Source organism: Drosophila mojavensis, unplaced genomic scaffold (genome assembly GCF_018153725.1).
Source record: "Drosophila mojavensis isolate 15081-1352.22 unplaced genomic scaffold, ASM1815372v1 contig_74, whole genome shotgun sequence".
Lineage (NCBI taxonomy): Eukaryota > Metazoa > Arthropoda > Insecta > Diptera > Drosophilidae > Drosophila > Drosophila mojavensis.
The window spans coordinates 8,025,267-8,047,095 of NW_025318899.1; the positions used below are offsets into that span (position 1 = coordinate 8,025,267).

Here is a 21,829-nt window from a genome sequence, read left to right on the forward strand (position 1 = left end):
TTATTAGATTTGCTCCACTGTTAACAGAATTGTAATGTTATGACCAGCTTTTTCAATCCGTTTGTGAAATTGTATTAATATAATAAGAACTAATTATGCTACGCTTAAGCTCTCAAATATGCAAGCAAAGCGTCACACTGCAACGCCTGGCTGGCAGCACAAATACGATTCCCACAGTCAGGCTGCAATTGGTCACCAGAAAGATGACACAACAGCACCCAAAAGTGGACTTCACAACGAGTATTCCGATTGCCAAGAAGAAGGATAAAATCACAGCACTCGGTTGGTTCCTACTCGTAAGTAAACTGTTGAAAAGCCTTACGTCCACTTATCGTCCTATGACAGATCATACCCGCCACAACATTTGGTCTAGGCGTTTGGCAAGTGAAGCGCAAAATCTGGAAGGAGCAGCTAATTAAGGACCTGGATAAGCAACTGCATATGGAGCCCGTTGATCTGCCGGATGAGTGAGTGGAAATGCTGGCATCAAAAGCTTCTGATTTAAGACAGCCTTCTTTATTTAGTTTAAGCCAGCTATCACAAATGGAGTACCGTTTGGTTAAGCTGCGTGGCCGGTTTTTGCATGACAAGGAGATGTTGATGGGACCCCGCTCGCTCATCCGGCCAGATGGAGGGGAAACACAAGGTGGACTATTCTCACAGCGCGACTCCGGCAACGGCTACCTCGTCATCACACCGTTCCAATTGGCTGACAGGGAGTAAGCCCTAGAAATACTATATCAATAGTAATCCCTTAATCCAATTTCGCTTCAACAGTGACATTGTCCTGGTTAACCGAGGCTGGATCTCGCGCAAGCATACTGAGAAGGAGACACGAGCCTTGGGCCAGTACCAAAACGAGGTGGAACTGACGGCCGTTGTACGCCAAGGCGAGACGCGTCCACAGTTCACGCCAGATCACAAAGATGGCCAAGTCTATCTCTATCGCGACTTGAACAGGATGTGCAAGAACTCTGGCGCCCAGCCCATCTTCCTCGATGCGGTCTATGATCCAAAGGCGCCAGAGGGTAGTCCCATAGGTGGACAGACTCGCGTTACACTGCGCAACGATCATCTCTCCTATCTGGTTACCTGGTTCAGCCTGTCCGCAGCTACCGCATACCTGTGGCATCGTCAGATTGTTAGGAGAATACCGTTTTGATTGATCAATGCATGAATAAATGTTTGTTTATTTTATTATAAAATTTACATAATATGTGTAAATGCTTGTTCAGCGATCAAATAATACAGAAATTCAGCTCCTGTATATAGTAAAGAAATAGGGCAGCCCGTTTGCAACGGCAATCGTTATATATGTATTTAGATATTGCAACTGGAACGACATCTGGTTGTAGGAATAGATGTGGGAATACTTAGGCGTATCTAGCGGAATACTTGAACTATTTATATATATAATAATACATATATATATAAAGCACAAAAGCATATTTACATTTAGGTGCGTAAATACTGGAAATTGTTGACAGATTTAAGTCTTAATGCCACGCCCACACGCCTACAGCTGCGGCACAATGCCCCATGAGCGAAGAAGTCCCGCCCGTTGATATTTCTTTCCAATCGTCTGCACATGGAATCCAATCTGCAACAAACGTTCGTGATCCAAAATCTTGCGCCCGTCGAATATGTACGCCGGCTTCATCATCGACTGATAGATGCGCTTGTAGTCCAGATCTACAAACTCATCCCATTCCGTGCACAGGACCAGAGCGTGCGTAGCTCGCACGGCGCTATAGGGATCGCTGTGTATCTGAACCGCCTTCTTGACATTCTCTGGAGATTCCGTTACGCTGGGATGCGTTAGATCGTCAATGATTTGCTCCGGCTCCACCTTGGGATCGTAAATGTCCAGCTTGGCGCCCTCCTCCAGCAGAGTCTGGCAAACGGTAATCGCAGCCGTTTCGCGAGTGTCGCCCGTGTTCTTCTTGAAGGCAAATCCAAGGATTGCAATGCGCTTGTCCGACACCGTGTTGAACAAACTCTCGATGATCTTCTGTGAGAAGCGGCGCTTCTGGTATTCATTCATGTCTATCACCTGCTGCCAGTAGGCCGCCACCTCAGGCAGGTTGAGGTTCTCGCATATGTAGATCAGATTTAGAATATCCTTCTGGAAGCAGCTACCCCCGAAGCCGACCGAGGCTTGCAGAAACTTGGAACCGATGCGCGAGTCCAGACCCACGGCGCGCGCCACCTCCGACACATCCGCTCCGGTTGATTCGCACACCGCGGACAGCGAATTGATGCTGGAGATGCGCTGCGCTAGGAATGCATTGGCCGCCAACTTGGAGAGCTCACTGCTCCACGTATTCGTGGTCAGTATATGCTTCTTCGGTATCCAATGCTCATAGATCCACGACAGCTTCTCCACCGCCTGATGACCCTCAGCCGTTTCCTCGCCGCCAATCAAGACGCGATCCGCATTCAGTAAATCGTTGATGGCAGTGCCCTCGGCCAGGAACTCGGGATTCGATAGTATGTCATAGTGGATGCCCGGCTTCTGATTCGCTCGCAATATATGCATAATGCTCTCAGCCGCTCGCACCGGCACCGTGCTCTTCTCCACGACGATTTTGTTGGACTGCGCTATCTCGGCTATCATGCGTGCTGCACTCTCCACATACTTCAGATCCGCAGCACGACCTGAAAGTGGATACAGTCTAATTATAAATATACGATTTATGTAGGGGGAGGCGAGTCTTACCCTTGCCGCTGCCGCAGGTCTTCGTTGGCGTATTGACGGAAATGAAAATCAGATCAGCTTCTTTGATGGCTGTCGTAATGTCCGTGGAGAAAAATAGGTTCACATTGCGGCACTTCTTGACCACCTCATCGAGACCGGGCTGCGGAGCAACAGAAATACCGTTTTAATCGGAAAATTATAAATATATATCAAACATAGATTAAGCGAACAACCCAAACGTTCGTTCCACTGAATGGATTGAAAGAGATAAGATTATTCGAGTTTTGCCTCCAGCTAATCTTATCAAATGATTTCTTTTTTTAGATAAATAAAATAAAATATAAATACATATACCAAGAATATATTGTACCACACATATGTATGTATGTATGTATTTATTTAAATTGGTAATTTTCCATAGACCATCAGGTTTGCATTTTAATCAGAATTATGGTTTATTGAACCTTTTACATGATAATTTTGAAGAAGAAGAAGAAGCAGGCGCTAAATAATGTGGAAATTAGAACAAGAAGAATAAGAAGTTGCGGAAGTAGAGCAAAACACAAATGCTGAGCAACGCGCAAAACTCTATTTGTCATCAAATCAGTTCGAGGCAATTTAATAGCTAAACTAATTTTAGAGTTATCTTTCATTTATTTATATATTTTTTAATGAACTGCTCTATCACTTAATTGATTTTAGAACTATCGATGGGCATGCAATTGGTAAACAAATTTGAAGTTTGCCTGCTCTAATTAATGAAGTTCTATATCTGTCTGTCAGGTGATAAGCTGCAAATGGAAAATGCAATTAGCGTATTTGCATTTCTTAGAGAATTGCAACAGTCTATTTGGCACCTGGGCAAATATGTGCACAAGAAACTATGAGTGCAGTCGATGTCAACATTATCTATTATTATTTTTATCTTTGTTCCTCCTCTTATTTGCTATATCTGTTTCGAAAACATTGTTAATGCAGTTGCAATGATGTAATCACACTGAGATGGCCATCAAAGCTTTTATATGCATATACAAGGTGTTTATGTTAAAGCCTTGGACTATTGACAGATATTACGCCATAGAATAAATAAAACTTACTCTATTGTTCGGCTCTCATCCGTGGCAGTGGGAAACCCGTTTAGAATTCTTGCAAAATTTAATGTTATTTTTTTGTTTTTATATTATCCAGCACGGACTGATAAGGGGACACTGCTGCTTATCTGGCTCACAAGACGTAATGTGGACGGGCTGATAAGGATTGGGGTAATAATGAGGCGCGGGCGGAAACGAGTCTAGAATATCACAAAATAAAAAGCGAAAACGGAAATGCGACAACAAAGAGCAGAAAAGAGAAAGAGATATTGCCCAAGCCCAAGTAACATGTGAGGATTCTATCAGCTTTGCCTTAAAGGGCTTCCCACCTGCCACAGTAGGTCAAATCGATATCGCTATCTTGTAAGCGAGTGTAATCATTTGGCAAGCATGTACACGCACTTGTATTTGTGAACACATATGTCTGCACTCTGTGCGTCTATGTGTGTGTGTGCACCTTGTGAATGACTAATGAATGCTCGCCTGCCGTCGGCATGTGAGGTTCACTCTTCTCTGCTGGGCAGCAGAGGGAGGAGAGTGACCATTGACCTTGCCGAGCACCAATTGTGCTTGTGTTCGCAATGATCAGGTGCCCTCACTCCGTCTCTATTGTGAGTCGAGCAGCACGCAGTCAAACGCACGGCTGTTGTGCGTGCTTCAGATCGAGAGGGCTAGAAAGGTGCGCGCTGTGTACAAATCAGTTTTCAAACCGTTGGGGAACTGGTTTGCGTCTCTAACTGTTTGTCAGACAGCCGCTGAGCCGCGTACTTGAAACATGGACAAGAGAAGTTCATCGACGTCTGGCCACTTGTATCTGTGGCTCTGATTGATGTGTCTGTTGTTTGTTTAGGATTCTTGCTTGAATTTATTATTCATCTCTTGTATAGCACGAGCGTGATAGATCTCTATATCAGACGCACACACACGCACGTACACAATCAATGCATTTGTTCTAGCACACTCTCGCACACACACACACATGCACATTGACAAACAAGCAATCGCAAACGTCAGTGCATCTGCACATTTGCACATTAATTTTTTGCGGATGTCACACGATCAACAATTTGACAATAACTTAGACTAACCTCGTAAATGGGCAATTTCTCCGAATTCCATTGTGCGATTCTCTCGGCGCTTTTATCGACCAGCGTTATGCTTATATCTGGACACTTTAGTGCCATTACCGCACATGTTGGGCCGCCGACATAACCAGCGCCAATGCAACAGACCTTCATTGTTGTATTAAATCGATTTTATAATACACACACGCAGAAATAATTTAAAATAACGCCCGAATGTCAAATTACGCTCAACAATTATTTGAAACAATACATATGCACGCAAGTGTTTAATGCTTCCTCGACGGCGTCTGAATAACATCTGTTAACAAAAAGTCCAATCAGACTGTAAAAAGGCAGAAGTGCTCTAAGTTGTTGGTGAACTGTCAGACACCCATTACTCTGTTTAAATGGTTTGAAACCCACCACTTCTACCAAATGTTATACATATGTTTTATTTGTTAATTCCCACATGCACTTGTATGTTAGGCAATAAAAGTCGAACTTATCGCATACTAACTTTTCACTTCGGTCACGCCTAATCAATTTGAAATGTATGTGAGTTAAAGAGTAGAATATATGAGCCTTTAGTATTTGTGCTTAACCAAGTATACCCCATATTGGCATTGTTCTGTGGAATTAAATAAATCTTAATCTCTACAAATAACAGTTGCTGTTAAATTTCATTCTTGATAGTCCAATGTAAGCGTTAACATAATTCTGTTAATAGTGGTCAGCTAACAGCACAGTTGTTGACAAAGAACAATCGATAACGCTTGCATTAATGAGACTGTTGGCGCACTCTTTTGAAAACGAATTAAAATGAATAAAATTGTTACAGTTGGCTTGGAAGTTAGGTTTTAATGAATATATGTATTTATCCAAAAAAAAAAAATCAGTAGGATATTTAAATTTTAGTCTCCAGAAAATTTTTGAGGTCTGCTTCTTCCCTAAAAGCCATGCTTCAGTTATTAAGTATTGTAAAATGGTCTCGGCTGAGATTCCAAAGGATTCCATCAGTAACCAATGCAAATTTTCGTTACATGTCCTGTAAATCTAAAAAGCCAGAAGGTGGCGATAAAGACAAAAAAGGAGGTAAGGAAATAATTTCATGTTAAAAGTATGCGGTACCGAACTCTTAACGTTGTAGCTAAGGAAGGAGGGTGCAAAGAAGGAGGCAGCAAGAAAGAAACGGATCACACTAAAATTAGTGGCGGAGCCAAGTGCCAAAAAAAGAAGCAGGGCGGCTCAGAGGAAGAACAAAAAAATGCCGATCAGAAACTTTGCGAAAAGTTAATCGAAAAACGTGAGAAGGCAAGTGAAACGTCAAAAGAGAAGGGTAAAGCTGAGGGGAAAGGCAAAGCTCCGTGCGCTCACGCCCAAGCAGCTTCAGCCCCAAAGTGTCCGTGCAAGCCGTGCCCCACACCACGTAAGGCAATCAGCATAGTATTATTTCAACATTAATTTAAGCGAACATTCCTTATGTCATCTAGCACCGTGCGAGGGCCATGCGAAAATGTGGCAGAGGATCACCTTGATGTGTGCACTACCATTGATAGCCATACTGTCAGTCCTTGTCCTAACCGGACATCATGAGCATGAGCGGCCCGAATTTAAAAAGTGGGGACACATGTATGTGCGCACAAAGCCATTCTACTTCGGCGACGGGCTGAGGAGTCGCTTCCACAATCCTGACGTGAATCCTTTGCCGGATGGCTATGAGGATGAGATCGATGTAGAGGCCATTGGCAAGACACCCGAGACGGACAAGGAGAGGGAGGAACGCCTGAAAGAGTTTGGAAAGCTGAATAAGACCTGGCAAAAGCACAATAAGAATCGGGAGGCCGAAGCTAAGAAGCGACAGGCAGCAGCCGACAAGGAAGCCAAAAAACAGCTGGAGCAGGCCTTGAAAGAAGAGAAAAAACAACAAGCAGAGGAGGCCAAGGAGCTTAAGCGACTAGAGGCCGAAGCTGCCAAGGAGCGCAAGCGACTAGAGGCCGAGGCTGAGAAGGACCGCAAGCAACAGTTGGCCTTCAGTGAAAAGGAGCGCAAACGACTAGAGGCCGAAGAAAAAGCTGCTGCCAAAGCAGCCAAGGAGATGAACTACGAGTTCAAGGATGAGCCTGAGGAATCTGATCCCCAAGAAGACTTCAATTCAACGAATTCAATCTAAATAGTCCTGAAGCAGCTGGCGTCGAAGCATAATAAAATTTTGGTGTGATAAAATACGTTTGGGAACATGCTCCTTTTATTGTTTTTATTCGAATGAGATCTACATTGAAATTACTAAATCTAAAATATTCATTAAATATTTTTAACTACAGCTAAATAGGGTTTGTGTGATTTTTTTCTTAAATGCTCTTTTTTATTAGTCTATGCTAATAAAAATGTAGAAGTGGGAAATTGAACATCTTAACATTTTCTTACGTCCGGCACAATCTTGCACTCGGCAAAGGCGTCGGCGGCCTTGCCTTCCTTCTTGGCGCACGGTGGGCACTCGACACAGCAGATGTCGTCCTTGGGCGTTGCTTTCAGCAGCCCATTGATATTCTCGCCCGGAGCTGGCTTCAAGCGAGTGCCCGAGTCGACACGCGACTGGACAGCTGGTTTGCCCTTCGGCTGGGGCTTGGGCAGCTGGTAGCTGGGACCGTCCGGTGGATTGGGACTGCCCCAATGTTCCTCGGGCACTTCCCAAATGATCAGTGACCCATCCGTGCTGCCTGTAACGAAAGTCTTGCCACATGGACTGTACGCAGCGCTAATTACAGACGAAGCATGCTCCGAGCCAATACCGACCACATCGCCGCTGTTATAGTCCCACAGCTTCACCTGCAGATCGCTGCCAACGCTAACGAAATAGTCGCCTGTGGCATTCATGGAGAGACAGTTCACCGACGATTTCTTCGAGGCGGCTAGTTCGCGTATTAGTGCGCCGTTGTAGACCATCCAATAGATGATTCGGCCATCGGAGCCGCAGGTGAGTATCTGCACTCCAGTGGGGAAATAGAGCACCGACATGAACTGCGTGTTGGCAGTAACCACCTGCTTGCGGGTCATGCGATTGATGTCCCAAATGACGCAGGAGCCGTCAGTGCAAGCGGAAATTACTTCCGTGTCCAGATAGTTGATGTCCAGCGAGGTGATGGGACCCGAATGATCCTTCAGCACGCCCACTAAATTCTGACGATACGGTTCGATCTTCCACACGCGCACCTGGCCCTCGATACCGCCCGTGACGATAAAGCGACCCGTTGATGCAATGGCCAACGCACTGCAGCCTAAGAGAATATACAGTTTAAATGCTAAATGGATTACAATTTAAGAATCAAAATTCACCCTTGTTGTGAGCATTGGGTATAGCATAGATGAGACGCCCTGTTATGGGGGTAAAGGCGCGAATAATGCCGTCGTTCCATACGGACACAATGCTGGTTCCGTCGTGGGCGAAGCGAACCGCGGCACAGTTGAAATTGTACACCATGATGCGCAGCAGCTCCTGCTTGCGATTGGAGGACCAGATGCGAATGCTCTCGTGGCCAGCGGTGGCAAAAACAGCTGCATAGTTTCTGCAATAGTTGGGAATGAGGAGACAAACATGACGGGAGGCACTGTGGCTGGACCTACTTGGGAAATGTTATGAAGTAGACTGCCTTGGCATGGCAGGTGCGCAGCAGCTTCAAAATCCAGGAGTTTATGTTCAGCATGTAAATTTCATTGGTGTCGGTGCAGATGTAGAATTTCTCTGGAGTGCTGCGCACAAAGGACGAGATGCGACCCGAGACGCGAGTTCGCTTAACCTTAACGAGGAGAAGGAGAAGAAGAAGCTTAAAAGGAACATAACTGCAGCAAGCTCAAATGTGGGGCTTACCACGCGCAAGTAGGGCCAAGTGGGTTCCGGATAATCTCGGAAGTTTATCAATGGCACCTCGGTACGCTCCTCGACCAGTTGCACCTCACCATCGCCAGCGCCAATCAGCAGACGTCCTCCCTCCAGCACATAGAGGGCACGCACGCCATTCACATAGCGATTGCAGTCGCGCCCCGTGGGCTTGCGTGGATTGTGTGTGCCGAAGGCACCTAGAATGCCGCTTGTCGAGCCGGGCCGGGTCACATTGTCCCTGTCGCAGCAGTTGAGTACGATCTTAATGATGTCGCCAGTGCCAGTGCCCAGATACGCGAACTCATCCTTTTTATCGATGCGAGCACAGTAGAACGTGCGAGTTTTGCTGGCCAAATGGACGTCCTGCACATAGAGCTTCTTCTGCTCGCGCACAATGCTCCACAGGCGCAGATGGCGATCGCCAGCAGTGAGAAAGAAATACGGATTGTTATGCATCGGACGGATGGTCAGGGCATTGCCTGAGATAGCACGCGAGGCAGCCTGGCGACAAATGGGCGAGCTGCAAGTGGAGAAGAGAATCAGTTCATCAACTGGAAGAGATTGGAGGCAGTTTGCAATAATTACAATGTCTGCACATCAAACACAATTACGGAGCCGTCATCCTTGCCGCCAATGGATATAACAAAGCGTTCCTCGGCCGTAAAGCAAATGGCCTGCACCTTCACTTTGTGCAAATCATGACGTCCAATCTCCTTGCGTGACTCATAGTCCCATACGATGACATAGCCACGGAAGCCCATATGGTTGATCTGACCGGAGGCGATGTACTTGCCGCTCTTGCTGACATCCAGGCAGGATATGCTGTTTGTGTGCCCGGCAACAAACTCTTGTGTGTTCTTAGCGAAGTCGGCAATGGCTATTTTGTTACCCAATGGAAAGATTGCAGCCCGGGTAACGGGATGCTGACGCACTCCATTCTCCACTTTGCCATTGATGCCGAAAATTGCTAGTGGCTTAAGCTGCTTACATTCTTTTATTGGGTTAGCCATTATCGTACACAAAATATATATTTAAATTATGCTGTTCTACGTTCTGGCTTGTTGGACTGGCTACATCGACCTGCCACTGACAATATGCACAGCAACTGCTTATTTTTTGTTTGAAAATTAAGCAACCGTTGCCTGGGAGCCGTTTTCAAACAAGGTGGCAGCGTCGTGCCAATCATTTGTGTACTTTTAAAATGATTTTCCAGAAAAGCTATTATGCCAATATTCCAATACCTCTGCCAGCAGCAGCCAGATGTTACCTATAAAAAGTAGAATAATTAATCTCTAGCACAAAATAAGTAAACAGTGAACGCAATGTTTGCAACTATGTGGCAACGCCAAATCACAGCCGGCAAAATAACAAAGCATAAAGAAATCGGTACGCATATATGTATGGGTGTCTATATACAACACACACATACATACGTATGGCAAATAGAACTATATAAGTTGCATTCCTGTGCCATTTTTACAGTTAGTCGAGCAAACGGCGGTTGTGCTAATCAAATAACAGCTCACTTGACCTGAACTCAACAATAATAACAACAACAGCAGCAGCAGCAACAATAGTAAAATCAACAGCAAAAGCCAAAGACCGCAGCAGTTGTGATAAAGCTGAAATATGCTACATCCCAAGGGATTATGTCTGCCTCTGGTGGTGCTCGTCTGCTTAATTGCGCAGTCCAGCAGCTTGGGTTTCCGAAACGGCCGTCATATGAATGGCTTTTTGGGGCAGCCAAGCTCAATGCCCACCTTGCAGCGATCTTTGGATGTAGAGGATTTGTGGTTCGAGCAGCGTTTGAATCACTTTAAGCCAGACGACACGCGCACATGGCAGCAGCGTTACTTTGTGAACGATGCCTTCTACAGGAATGACAGTCAGGCTCCGGTGTTTCTGATGATTGGCGGCGAAGGGGAGGCCACGAAGAACTGGATGCGTGAGGGTGCTTGGATCCACTATGCCGAGCACTTCGGCGCGCTGTGCATTCAACTGGAGCATCGTTTCTATGGCAAGAGCCATCCGACTAGTGATCTGTCTAACAGCAACCTGGCTTACCTTAGCTCGGAGCAGGCGCTGGCCGACTTGGGTAACTTTGTATCGGCCATGAAGCGCCAATACAACATGGCGGACTCTCAGAAATGGATTGCCTTTGGTGGCTCTTATCCCGGTTCACTGGCTGCTTGGGCACGCGAGAAGTATCCTCATTTGATTGATGGCGCCATTAGCTCCAGTGGTCCACTGCTGGCCCAAGTGGATTTCACCCAATACTTCGAAGTGGTAAAGGCATCGCTGGCCAGCTACAAGCCGGAGTGCGTGGAGGCTGTGTCACGTGGCTTCGCACAGGTGGAGATTCTGCTCAAGCACATGATAGGCCAGCGCAATCTGGACGAGAAATTCAAGTACGAAACCAATTGCTACATTATATTATATATATATGTATATGCATTCATTTTATTATTAGAACGTGCACGCCCCTTAAAGACTCAATTGAGAATAAATTGGACATTGCGAATCTATTTGAGAACATTGCTAGCAATTTCGCTGGCGTGGTGCAGTACAACAAGGACAATAGCCCGCATGCCAAGATAACCATCGATCAGGTAGATGCCACTTACTAAAGCCAATGCACCTTCTAGCAGACCTTCCTCTTGCTTACAGATCTGCGACGTGATGCTGAACACGACAATGGGACCGCCAGTCACTCGTTTGGGCGCTGTTAACGATCTGCTGCTGAAGCAGTCGAAGACCAAGTGCCTGGACTACAAGTACGACAAGATGATAGCTGAAATGAAGAACGTGTCGTGGGACTCTGAGGTGGCCAAAGGCATGCGCCAATGGACGTACCAGACCTGCACTGAGTTTGGCTTCTATCAGACCTCTGAGAACAAGTCGGACACTTTCGGTGATCGTTTTGGCATCGACTTTTTCATACGCCAGTGCATGGACATCTTCTCGGATCGCATGAATGGCAAGTTTCTGGAACAGGCTGTGGCCCAGACGAACAAGTACTACGGCGCACTTAAGCCAGGGACAACAAATGTGCTTTACGTGCACGGCTCCATCGATCCATGGCATGCACTCGGCCTCTACGTCTCCACCAATTCAAACACGCCCGCAATCTACATCGAAGGTGAGGAGTCGATTTCGCTTGACTGGATGTCATTTCATAACCAATTGAATATTTTTGCAGGCACCGCACATTGCGCCAACATGTACGAGCCGGCCAATTGCGATCCGCCGCAGCTGAAGGAGGCGCGCAATAAGATACTTAAATATTTGGCCAAACTATTGGACGGCTATGCCAGCTTCGCTAGCTTCACCTGAATTCAGAGCAACCAAATATCAATTGTGCGAACAAAGCAAAAGCAAAAGCAATAAATATACCACAAATACACTTACACATGGCGCATGTGTCATGAAATTTGAGATTTATTAGCTTTGTTTAATGTTTTGCGTATGCCGTACATGACATATATATATATATATGGATTGAGGTTTATATATACATTATATCATGCTTCACTTCCATCTGAATTTGATTGCTGTGCCTAATCCTTCTTGGCCTCCTCCATTTTCTCGTGGAATTTCTTCCAGTAGAGCCTGACCGTCTTATTCTGTACTACCTTCTCATCGACGAAGCGGATGGTCCAATTGGCAGTCAAGAAGAGAAGGTCATAGATGAATGCCAACGTCCGAAAGACGAACTTCTCCACCTGCTCCTTGCTGGGCAAATTAGCGGCCGCATCCTGCAAGTTCTTAATGGCATCATCGACCATTTTATTCCCAGAGCCCGATCCAGAACGTTCAGGATCCGACGGTCCACTTGATTTAGACTGGCCAACCACTTTGTTCGATTCCTCCCCCGACATGGGCGAACAGGTCGATGACTGCGACGATGATGACGATTTGGATTCATCTCTTCCATGTTTTTCACTCTCTGTAATGATGTGTGTGGCGGCCTGCAATTGGGAGGTGACCGCAGCCCGCTTACTAGTTGCCTTGCCATAGTCGCGTATGGGGTCACCGCCCAAGGCAGCTGGCTGCGCCTGCGGAAACGAGTCACCGCCACCTACATTGCCCATACTGGCAGACTGATCCATGTTACCAATTATGCCAGTTGGGCCGCCGCGAAGGGATCCCTTGATCTTCGAATCATCGCTAGCATAGAAGCGAACAAGAGGTCGGCAGTATGCGTTGGAAAAGCGTAGCTTGTTCTGGGCTGCGATTGGGAAATCTTTAAATTTTAAATCGTTCAGGTTCAATGCACGATTTGTGAAAGAACAACTTACCAATTCCCTGGGCCGAAAGCAGTGTTAGTGGAAGCTTTCCACGCTGGCTGATCGAAATAACTGCGCGCAGCATATTGAATTACTAAACCTCTGCTTCGATTTTTATTTATTAATGTCCTACACAATATTAAACAGAGCTATTTGAACTACCTGAATATTTTACAAATGTACGATTTTGTCAAACAAAAATTAACTCAACCTACTTGCACGAAAGCTGACAGGAAAAGAAGGCACTTCTCTGTCGCCGACTTAAACTCACCACACAGTAGTGTTGAACAGTGTTGCACAACGATCCTTAGCTGCAGATGGCTTTAAACTGATGCTCGTATACTGCCCTATTGAATTGCAATTATTGGAAAATTGTGTGTGTGTATGTGTTTTTTTTTTTTAGCTTTGTCTTTATTTAGGCTATTACTAATTAATTAGTAAATTTCTAATTAGTAAAATTTCTAGTTACATGTAGAGGGCATATAAAAATTAGGCCCACGCACACTCTTCGTTATTTAATTATTATTTTGTTTTTGTTTTTTAGTGCGCTAAGCTCTTGGCAAATTCATGACAGTATTGGAAAACGTGCCGAAAATGCAGCGCGTAAAAGATTAAGTAAACAAATGTTGGAAAGTTCACCTCTTTTACGCCATGCAAATTTGTCACATTATTAAATTACTTAAATCTTAACTAAGCGCAAAGGTAGCTGGCCACATCTGTGGGCTACACATCTGGACAGCCATCTTTACCAAGCTCCTGGCGTCTACTTTACACTGTGTTAAATTACATACATACAGTAGATACGTATTTTAATTAGTTCACTTATAGCATTTTTAACGGTTAACTTAATTAATTGCAGTTGGTTATTTGTTCCGCGACTACTGGCAACAAAAATCGGTTTTAAATATATATGTAAGTAAATATAACTCAAGAGCTTGTAAAGCGTATTCGTATTGAAAGCATATACATATGAGTATATACATAAAATACAGATTACAAATATGTGGTTTTATGTTTATAGTTAATTAATTATAATGTAATGGAAATGTTTGCGCGTTTTCCTTTAATACTAAGACGCACTTTAATCGCATAAGCTGCTCCCTCTCCTCCCATTAGAAAAGACCGATTTGCTTCAGATTGTTCTTGATGATGACATCGGTGACTGCATCGAATACAAATTTCACGTTGTTTGTATCTGTGGCGCAGGTTAAATGCGTATATATTTCTTTTTGGTCTTTTCGTTTGTTGAGATTTTCAAACTTCATGCGAATATAGTTGGCGGCCTCCTCGAACGTATTGGAACCTGTCATAGAGAGAGAATATAAATATTAATATAGTTTCAATTTGATTTCCATTGTTGCCTTACCAGTGTATTCTGGGAAACATATCGTTAGGGGAGATCGTTTAATCTTCTCCTCAAACAAATCCTTTTTGTTCAAGAATAATATAATGGATGTTTCCACAAACCATTTGGAATTACATATGGAATCGAAGAGCTTCAGTGATTCAATCATGCGATTCATTTCCTCATCCTCAGCCAGAACCAAGTCGTAGCCTGTAACGAAATGATAGAGATTAGTATATTCTATTTATTAATGAAGAATTTCCCATTCTCACCAGAGAGTGCCACACAAAAGATAATAGCTGTCACGCCCTCAAAGCAATGAATCCACTTCTTGCGCTCCGAACGCTGTCCGCCCACATCGAAAAGTCTGCAAAATAATATCAAATTAATAATTTCCATCACGATTCTTAATGAATTCTTTCGCCTTACTTAAAGTGCAGCTGTTTGCAAGTGAAATGCGTCTCAATGATTCCTGTGGTCTTCACACGTGTTCGCAGCACATCCTGCTGTGTGGGTATGTAGTTGGGCTGCGCGATGCGGTCCAGTGAGTTCAGATAGTAGCCAGCCGAGTCGTTCAGCTGATATTCGCGCGAGCGTGCAAACGATTGCTGCACACCAGCGTCCGACCAAAGCTTCTTCATCAGCAGCACGATCTCCGGCAGCAGGATGCCCTCGTCGGCGGCCGAGGCGTGTGTAAAGAACTGGCGCGCAATGTCTGTTTTTGCAGGATCCGCAAATTCGATCTTTAGCCGGCCCATCGCGCGTATTATGACCATCAAACTCTGTACGGTGTTGCTGTAGACGACGCGTCGGTACTCCTCGCACTCCTCCTGCGAGTAGCCCGTCTCGTGGATGATCTTCATCTGTTTGACTATTGTCGATTTGCCCGATTCGCCGGCGCCTGCAAATGCAACCAGAATTACAAATGTGAAAATTGTGGAACGGATGTTGGCTCAACCATATGGGCGTGACCTGCCAATCAGCAAACAATTGGAGCTCCTCTGTGACTGTGTCATGCGTAAAAAGCGCCGATGAATGAATGAATGAAGCTAACAATATATATACACGCGAGGGGGCAGGAAGCGGGCGGCCATACATGAATGAATGGATGCTACAAATTGTTCAATTGTCTTTGGGTTCAAGAGGCCAAAAAGCTAGCTGCCGCGCCGAGCCGTACGAGCGTGCTCAATTGCGTTCATGTTGGTCATGTAATATCGGCAGTAATTGAGCTGGCATAGCTATATACCGCAAGTAATATCAAGAAAATAGCTTGTAAATATGCGAATATTTGGAGGTGTTTGAAGTATGTAAATCTCTTTTCTAGGCCAATATATTACGTATATTACGTGCTTCTATATACTTAATAAATGCTCACTCTGTATATCATTTATCATGTTTGTTTGCTGTTTATTTGCCCACTGGCCAATCCTATGCGGTTCGTTGAACTTCGATTTCTCAAAATTCAAAAGAAGTTTAAACATACCTTGAAAACATAAATAAATGCCAAGCTTTTTATTAGTGTACAAAATATACAATGCATGAGTTGAGCAAGACGCATAAATGCACAGAGTAAACAAATGAAGAAGCTTATTTGAGGCAGTCCAATAGATAAGAAAAACTGATGTTACGTGTTTTCTAGTTTCCCCCAACTGCAACTAAAAAGAGTTGAACAAAATTCATATTTTTATCGCAGACATGATTTTTGCCAGCTACCGGTCTTAGTAAATTTGACGTTGTAAAGCAATATACGATGTCCACGATTGCAACAAAGGCGCATTATGGCAACATTATTATTATTATTTTGTGTTTCTCTGTTTGTTTTTTGCAACATTCGATAGTTTTTTATTATTGCTGCATAGGGTTTTGTGTGGTTGGGTCCATTCCCAGCCAGACAGAGCTTTGGAGGAAACGCGGGAAGGTAGTCAACTTGATTAGGTAATTGCGAGAGCTCGACTTTAGTACTTTCACTTTTGCAGCAAAGCTAAAGTACCGCCCGATCGCATATACATAGTATATACTATATGCGCTTAGGCACGTACATACATACATATATCTATATATGTTTATGATTGTTAAAATCATAGCTAACAATGCATACTAATTTAGGCAATGAAAATTATGTCGTTATAATAAGTAATGGCTTAAAAGACGGTCAACTTGGCTTTAATGGCTGATTAACAAATATTCAAAATTTGTATCGTGCCACCGAATAATAAAACAAAGCGCATTAGCAAGAGAGAGAGGGAAAGAGAGATAGAGGCAGTTCGCAATAATGGCGAAAAAAGGTCAATTTAATAATAACAACAATAACATGAAGAAATGCACGCACACTATGATAAATCATGTATTCATTTATCAATGCACCGTTAGCTGTGCCATAATAAGCGCTCGACGCGACGAAAGAAGACAGCAAGAGAAGAGCGTAGAACTCGCAAGGCGGTGCGTACAAAGAGAGGGAGAGCGCCACTCGAAAAACTCCATAATCATCATCAGCATCGCCCATCATGATAATCAGCGGTATTCAAATTAACTTCACTACCACACGCCCATATGTTTGTATATGCATGCGGTGGAGCCTCTTTTTGGGGCGTGTCAATATTCAATTCTATGCTATTTCATGATTGCAGTTCCTGTGCAATTAGATAAATAAATGCATATAGACGGTGACTAAAGGCAAGCAAACACACACACACACACACACTCTCACACGTTTGGACAGGAAAAGTTCACATCAATCATTCCATAGCATTTCGCTCATTTGCGCTCACCGCATGACTAATCGTTATCGAGTTTTATTGGCGCCTCCAGCGGCTGGCGACTGAACTTTCTGATAAGTAAAGTGAGAAAAGAAATGTGTTAATCAGACGTGCGAGCGAGCAGAGAAGAACTGGAAGTAAACAAATATACATAAGTCTGTTGGCATTTAATCGTCGCTGAAGTTGGCCATAGGAAGTGCACCACGCCATGATTTATTTCTGGGGAATTTGATCCAATCACATATGTAACTACCTACCGTCTGGGCAAACAGGAAAGGAAATCAAATCTACATTTGCCATTAATTTAGCTGAAAATGGCTGTTGCAAAGCTGACGCAAAGGTCATTTATTGATAATATTGATAAGGCACCGAAAGACGAACGATTTATGGCGATAAGAACAGCACATTAAAAACATTATATGTATATGTATATGTATGTGTGATGATAATACGAATGAATGTGCTAGTGTGCGAGAGTATGTGTATGTTTGTGCGTGTTTATTAAATACTTAAAAATTGTTGATTAAGCTATTTGTGTTGACAGTTTGTGTTGGGTTACCGAGGGCTCTCCGCTTGCTGTCAGTGTCGAATATTGTTTATGTGTCGCTCGGCATGCTAATGGAACGTATTAAATGCATGTTTATTTATTTTATGGTTGTTTGGCTTGATGTGGGAAATGTGAGAGAGAGACTGATCAACATAAAATAAACAGAGTATTTAGAAGTGGAAATCGCCAAAGAAAGCTCTGAATTCCACTTTCCAAATTGAGCAGCGTTCCAAAGGGTGGCAGACTGGGCGAGAGTGAGAGTGAAACCGACATGAAATTAAGTGCCATAATTCAACTGGAGAGGCTGCTCGCAGATACAGATACAAAGTAGGGTGCAATGGTCAGACAGCGGCTGCAACAATAGCAAAATTTTTTATTAAATCTACACGAATAAAGCGGAGCAGAGCATAAGCCAAACACAAGCAGACACACACAGCTGCATTTGATGTGGGGGCCATTTATTTGCGCTAATATCGTTCACCCCACTTTAAATGTCAGTGTACAAGCAACAACAACAACAGCTGCCCCAGCCAATTAGGCCTGCGCGATAGAGCAAGCGAAAGAGACAAAGAGAGCGAGAGAGGGAGGGAGAGCTCTTGGTGAATGCGGTTGGTATAATGAACGTGCGCAGGCGCAGCAGCCAGCAGAGCCAGGCAGAGATAATGCTAACAGAAGCAAAACAATAACAACAACAACAACAACAAGTACAATAACACATGTATGAACAATAAAACAAATACGAGCGCAAATGTTAGCAACTGGTGCAAGGTGTTTTTCTCATTGCCTGCCTTTGCTTGCTAGAAACTACACTAAAATACATAGTTGATGTCACTTTTACGAACAGCTGCAATTCTATGAACAAACTACATTTTTCTGTCAACTTTTAGCAGCAGTCAGAGCAGATTTTTTGTTGACCAGTGAATTCATCTCATGTATCATTTAACTGGCATGCCGACTCGCCCTGCCCATCCTCTCACCCATCCATCAACAGCCTCCTTTGAGTCATCGAAGAATGAATGGACGGAGCGCCGCTTCATTAGCAAATGCTATAAAGTGCAACTTTTTTCAGTTGTGTTAGTTGTTGTTGTTGCTGTTGATGTTGGTTGGAAAGCTGGAAAACCCATTTCATTGTTTGCAACATTTTGAGTGAATGAAAACGCGCACTCAAGATAATTTCTCGACTCGCTGTTTGTATAGAAATTTAATTGCAGAAGGCCAAAAACGCGATGCGGCATCCAATTTCACTACGCAAGCGCAACATGCAGAGGTCAAAGTTGAAGCGATGGCGTCGCAACGCCTCAATGCACATTTCTCACCAACAACAAGTGCCACTCAACACACACACAAACATGCACACATACACGTTTGTACAAGCATGCTTCACTTGTGTATATATGCGAGTGTGTGTGTGTGTATGTGTAAGAAGAACCGCAGCACAAACATGTTTCCATTGGCAAGATGGAAGGAGAAGGCTAAGGCGTCCCACTTGTTGGAACCACAGCCGCCGCCGCAGACATTTGGTTTTAATTTACTTTCAATTTCTTATCGCAATTGAATTATTGACATGTGCATTGCATAATGCGCGACCATAGCCAAAGATGAATCGAACGAGTATCAAGTTGCGCACGAACAAAAATTTGAGAGACAAAAAATTCGAGAGAATAAAAGACCGCATTACAACGGTTTTCGTTAGCTTCCAGTTGTGAAAAAAAACCCACCCCACTTGAAAATAGCTCACAAATATTTGTGCATGGCGTCGCAATTTTAGGCGAAAACTTAAGGTCTTAATTAGTACGTATATATGGGTGTATGTGTATATAATATATACTATATATTGGAAAGTTGTTAGAGACGCACCCAAAAGCAGCAGCTTAACCTCAGAGGCGGCGCGTTCTCCTTCGGCTCTGAGCGCCCGGTCGATGTTTTTGGAACGTTCGATGGCTTCTTTATCTCGTGCTGTACTCACGGCACAACCCATTTTGTTATTATCGCTGTTTACTGCTTGTTAACCAACTCGTGATCAGCTTTTTGGCGAAATTTCCGCCTGTAATTAATTAATTTTCACTCCCGTTTTTTCGGTACTTTTAATTAACCACTGCAGATCGTTGCGTCTGCGCGTCGTCTGTACACTTTTTTTTGTGTGTTGCTTCTCCTCCTCCTTTCACACAAACACATACACACGCATGTACACACGCGCAGTAAATGTTTGAGCCGACGCAAACGTAGCGGGCTGTAGATTTTACACTTTCCAAAATACTCGCGGCGGCGGCCTTATTAAATTATTTAAATTTTCTAATGGTAAGTCTGGCGGCAGTGCGAAATAATTTTCTATTTGTTAAAATTGCTCTTAGCGTTCGCGAGCGTGAATCACTTTTTGACTGCTACTGCGGTTCCCACTCTCATACTAAAAAAACACCACCAGTATGCATGACCTGGTCACACTGGAAACGATCAGCGTTTGTCAGCAGTGTTGCCATATTAGCTATTTAATAGCATTTTTAGCTATTTTTGAACCCTAAATGCTATGAAAATTTTGAAAATGCTATTAGCTATAAATTTAGCTATTTTACAAACGAATATTTTGAATTTGATTTTAGTATTTAAAGCAAAAAAAAAAAAAGAAAAACATTTTTCGATTAAGTCCCAAATTGTACGTAATGATCTGCGCGATACTACCACCACGACTTTGTCGTAATTATACCATCACTAGTTGTGAATTTATACCATCGCTAATTCTTCTTGCGCAGCAATGGCAAATGCTGCCATGATTATATCGTGCCTTCCAAATATTTAAAAATGATTCCAGTTAATCAAAAATATAATTCTGATGATGATTTGGATGTGGACCAAATTGTAACATTATTAAATAACATTTAAAAATAAAATTTAAAGTAAATGCATAATGCATAAAGGTTTCAGCTATTTTGTAAGCTATTTTAAAATTTGTTTAGCTATTTTCAGCTATTTTTTAGAGACGATTTTGCTATTTTTATGTCTCAAAACCTGGCAACACTGTTTGTCAGTGCTGTTAAAATACAAAACATTTTTAGAGCTGATCAACACTTTAAAGTTGAGCAAGTGTGACGTCACCGTGTTCTGTTGTAGTGCTGCCAGACTATAGTGTGAGTCCTACATATAGCTAATTGCTATAAAACACAAAATTCAAATACAGAATTTGGCGCGATTTTCCATCTTACATAAAATAAATTCATTACATTAAATAGTTGCAAAGGAAGGATTGGCACTATCATAAACTACTTGATTTGAAAATATAATATGTTGAAATTGTTTTAGAACTAGATGCTCAAGTGCACATTATTAAGAATGTATCCAAAATTTCAATATCAAAAATTTGCCCTTTGCCTTGCATATGTTTATTGAAATAACGCTTTAAGTATAAACAAACAGAACGCACACAAAATTGTTCTCGACTCCTCGGAAGTGCACGGCGTTTGCCTCCAAACCGTATGTTCGCAAGCCGAAAAAAGTTCTCAGGGCAAACTAGCAGCACACACAGAGAGTGTGTGTGAGAGAGACGCGCATAAATAATATTTGCTTTAGCCTTTTGGGACAATACGATTACGAGAATTTGAAATGGAATGGGAATGTCATCTACGTTGGCGGCCAACAGCAGCGCCAAATGGTAGCAGTTGCATTCGGATATCATTTGTACTTTTCGAAAGTCGAATGAGCATTGATGGGCTTGGGTTGCGGGGCAGCAAACTGGAACAGCTTTTGATAAGTCATTTATTTGCATATGAGTGAAAGTTGTTGATAATCGAACTGATGCTGGAAGGATTGATAGGTTGCGGAACTGTGAACTGGAATAGCTTTTCACAACTCATTTATCTACATACATATGGAAAACTTTTGGGGTCGCAGTGCAAAAGCTGCAGCAGCATCAACGCCGACGAGGACGTCACATGTTGCGCCCTGTGCCCTGCGCCCCAGCGCTTTGTCTACGTGGATGCCATCAACGGGTCATGATTTACACATGTTTACACGAAGATTGAGGACGGCTGCGGGGGAGTTGGGATGCCCGCATGAATGAATGATAGCCGCATTGCAGCAATGTTGCTGTTGTAATTTATCGTAAAAACTAAAGCGGCAACGGAGGCTAGAGAATTATGGAATTATGCGGTTAGAGGGGCTAGGGCCCATAGGC

General features: G+C 43.5%; 7 protein-coding genes across 8 annotated transcripts; 3 read left to right on the plus strand and 4 right to left on the minus strand.

The window, feature by feature from the left end:
* LOC6581757 (SURF1-like protein) lies at positions 1-1,209 on the plus strand. Its single transcript, XM_002007443.4, has 4 exons — positions 1-296; positions 346-467; positions 525-719; positions 778-1,209. Exons 1-4 carry the CDS (start codon positions 96-98, stop codon positions 1,160-1,162), a joined length of 903 nt encoding a protein of 300 aa, XP_002007479.2. The 5' UTR covers positions 1-95; the 3' UTR covers positions 1,163-1,209.
* Positions 1,179-5,179, minus strand: LOC6581758 (UDP-glucose 6-dehydrogenase). The gene is made up of 3 exons (XM_002007444.4): positions 4,878-5,179; positions 2,720-2,858; positions 1,179-2,658 (listed from the first exon to the last, which is right to left on the minus strand). Exons 1-3 carry the CDS (start codon positions 5,025-5,027, stop codon positions 1,517-1,519), a joined length of 1,431 nt encoding a protein of 476 aa, XP_002007480.1. The 5' UTR covers positions 5,028-5,179; the 3' UTR covers positions 1,179-1,516.
* A 516-nt stretch (positions 5,180-5,695) lies between these two features.
* Positions 5,696-7,078, plus strand: LOC6581759. The gene is made up of 3 exons (XM_002007445.4): positions 5,696-5,945; positions 6,001-6,279; positions 6,344-7,078. The coding sequence occupies exons 1-3, from the start codon at positions 5,810-5,812 to the stop codon at positions 7,021-7,023; spliced, it is 1,095 nt and encodes a 364-aa protein (XP_002007481.2). The 5' UTR covers positions 5,696-5,809; the 3' UTR covers positions 7,024-7,078.
* On the minus strand, positions 7,077-9,840 carry LOC6581760 (cilia- and flagella-associated protein 52). The gene is made up of 5 exons (XM_002007446.4): positions 9,316-9,840; positions 8,719-9,250; positions 8,475-8,647; positions 8,187-8,416; positions 7,077-8,128 (listed from the first exon to the last, which is right to left on the minus strand). Exons 1-5 carry the CDS (start codon positions 9,738-9,740, stop codon positions 7,263-7,265), a joined length of 2,226 nt encoding a protein of 741 aa, XP_002007482.1. The 5' UTR covers positions 9,741-9,840; the 3' UTR covers positions 7,077-7,262.
* Positions 9,841-10,133: 293 nt separating this feature from the next.
* LOC6581761 (putative serine protease K12H4.7) lies at positions 10,134-12,165 on the plus strand. Its single transcript, XM_002007447.4, has 4 exons — positions 10,134-11,138; positions 11,201-11,339; positions 11,398-11,869; positions 11,930-12,165. Exons 1-4 carry the CDS (start codon positions 10,360-10,362, stop codon positions 12,061-12,063), a joined length of 1,524 nt encoding a protein of 507 aa, XP_002007483.1. The 5' UTR covers positions 10,134-10,359; the 3' UTR covers positions 12,064-12,165.
* LOC6581762 lies at positions 12,130-13,265 on the minus strand. Of its 2 annotated transcripts, none has more exons than XM_032730882.2 (2): positions 13,029-13,265; positions 12,130-12,973 (listed from the first exon to the last, which is right to left on the minus strand). In XM_032730882.2, exons 1-2 carry the CDS (start codon positions 13,099-13,101, stop codon positions 12,288-12,290), a joined length of 759 nt encoding a protein of 252 aa, XP_032586773.1. In that variant the 5' UTR covers positions 13,102-13,265; the 3' UTR covers positions 12,130-12,287. The 2 variants fall into 2 exon arrangements, with proteins under 2 accessions (XP_032586773.1, XP_002007484.1); XM_002007448.4 differs by having other exon boundaries at positions 12,130-12,958; positions 13,029-13,263.
* A 200-nt stretch (positions 13,266-13,465) lies between these two features.
* On the minus strand, positions 13,466-20,077 carry LOC6581763 (G protein alpha i subunit). The gene is made up of 5 exons (XM_002007449.4): positions 19,522-20,077; positions 14,791-15,262; positions 14,634-14,728; positions 14,383-14,571; positions 13,466-14,319 (listed from the first exon to the last, which is right to left on the minus strand). Exons 1-5 carry the CDS (start codon positions 19,640-19,642, stop codon positions 14,129-14,131), a joined length of 1,068 nt encoding a protein of 355 aa, XP_002007485.1. The 5' UTR covers positions 19,643-20,077; the 3' UTR covers positions 13,466-14,128.
* Positions 20,078-21,829: the final 1,752 nt, after the last annotated feature.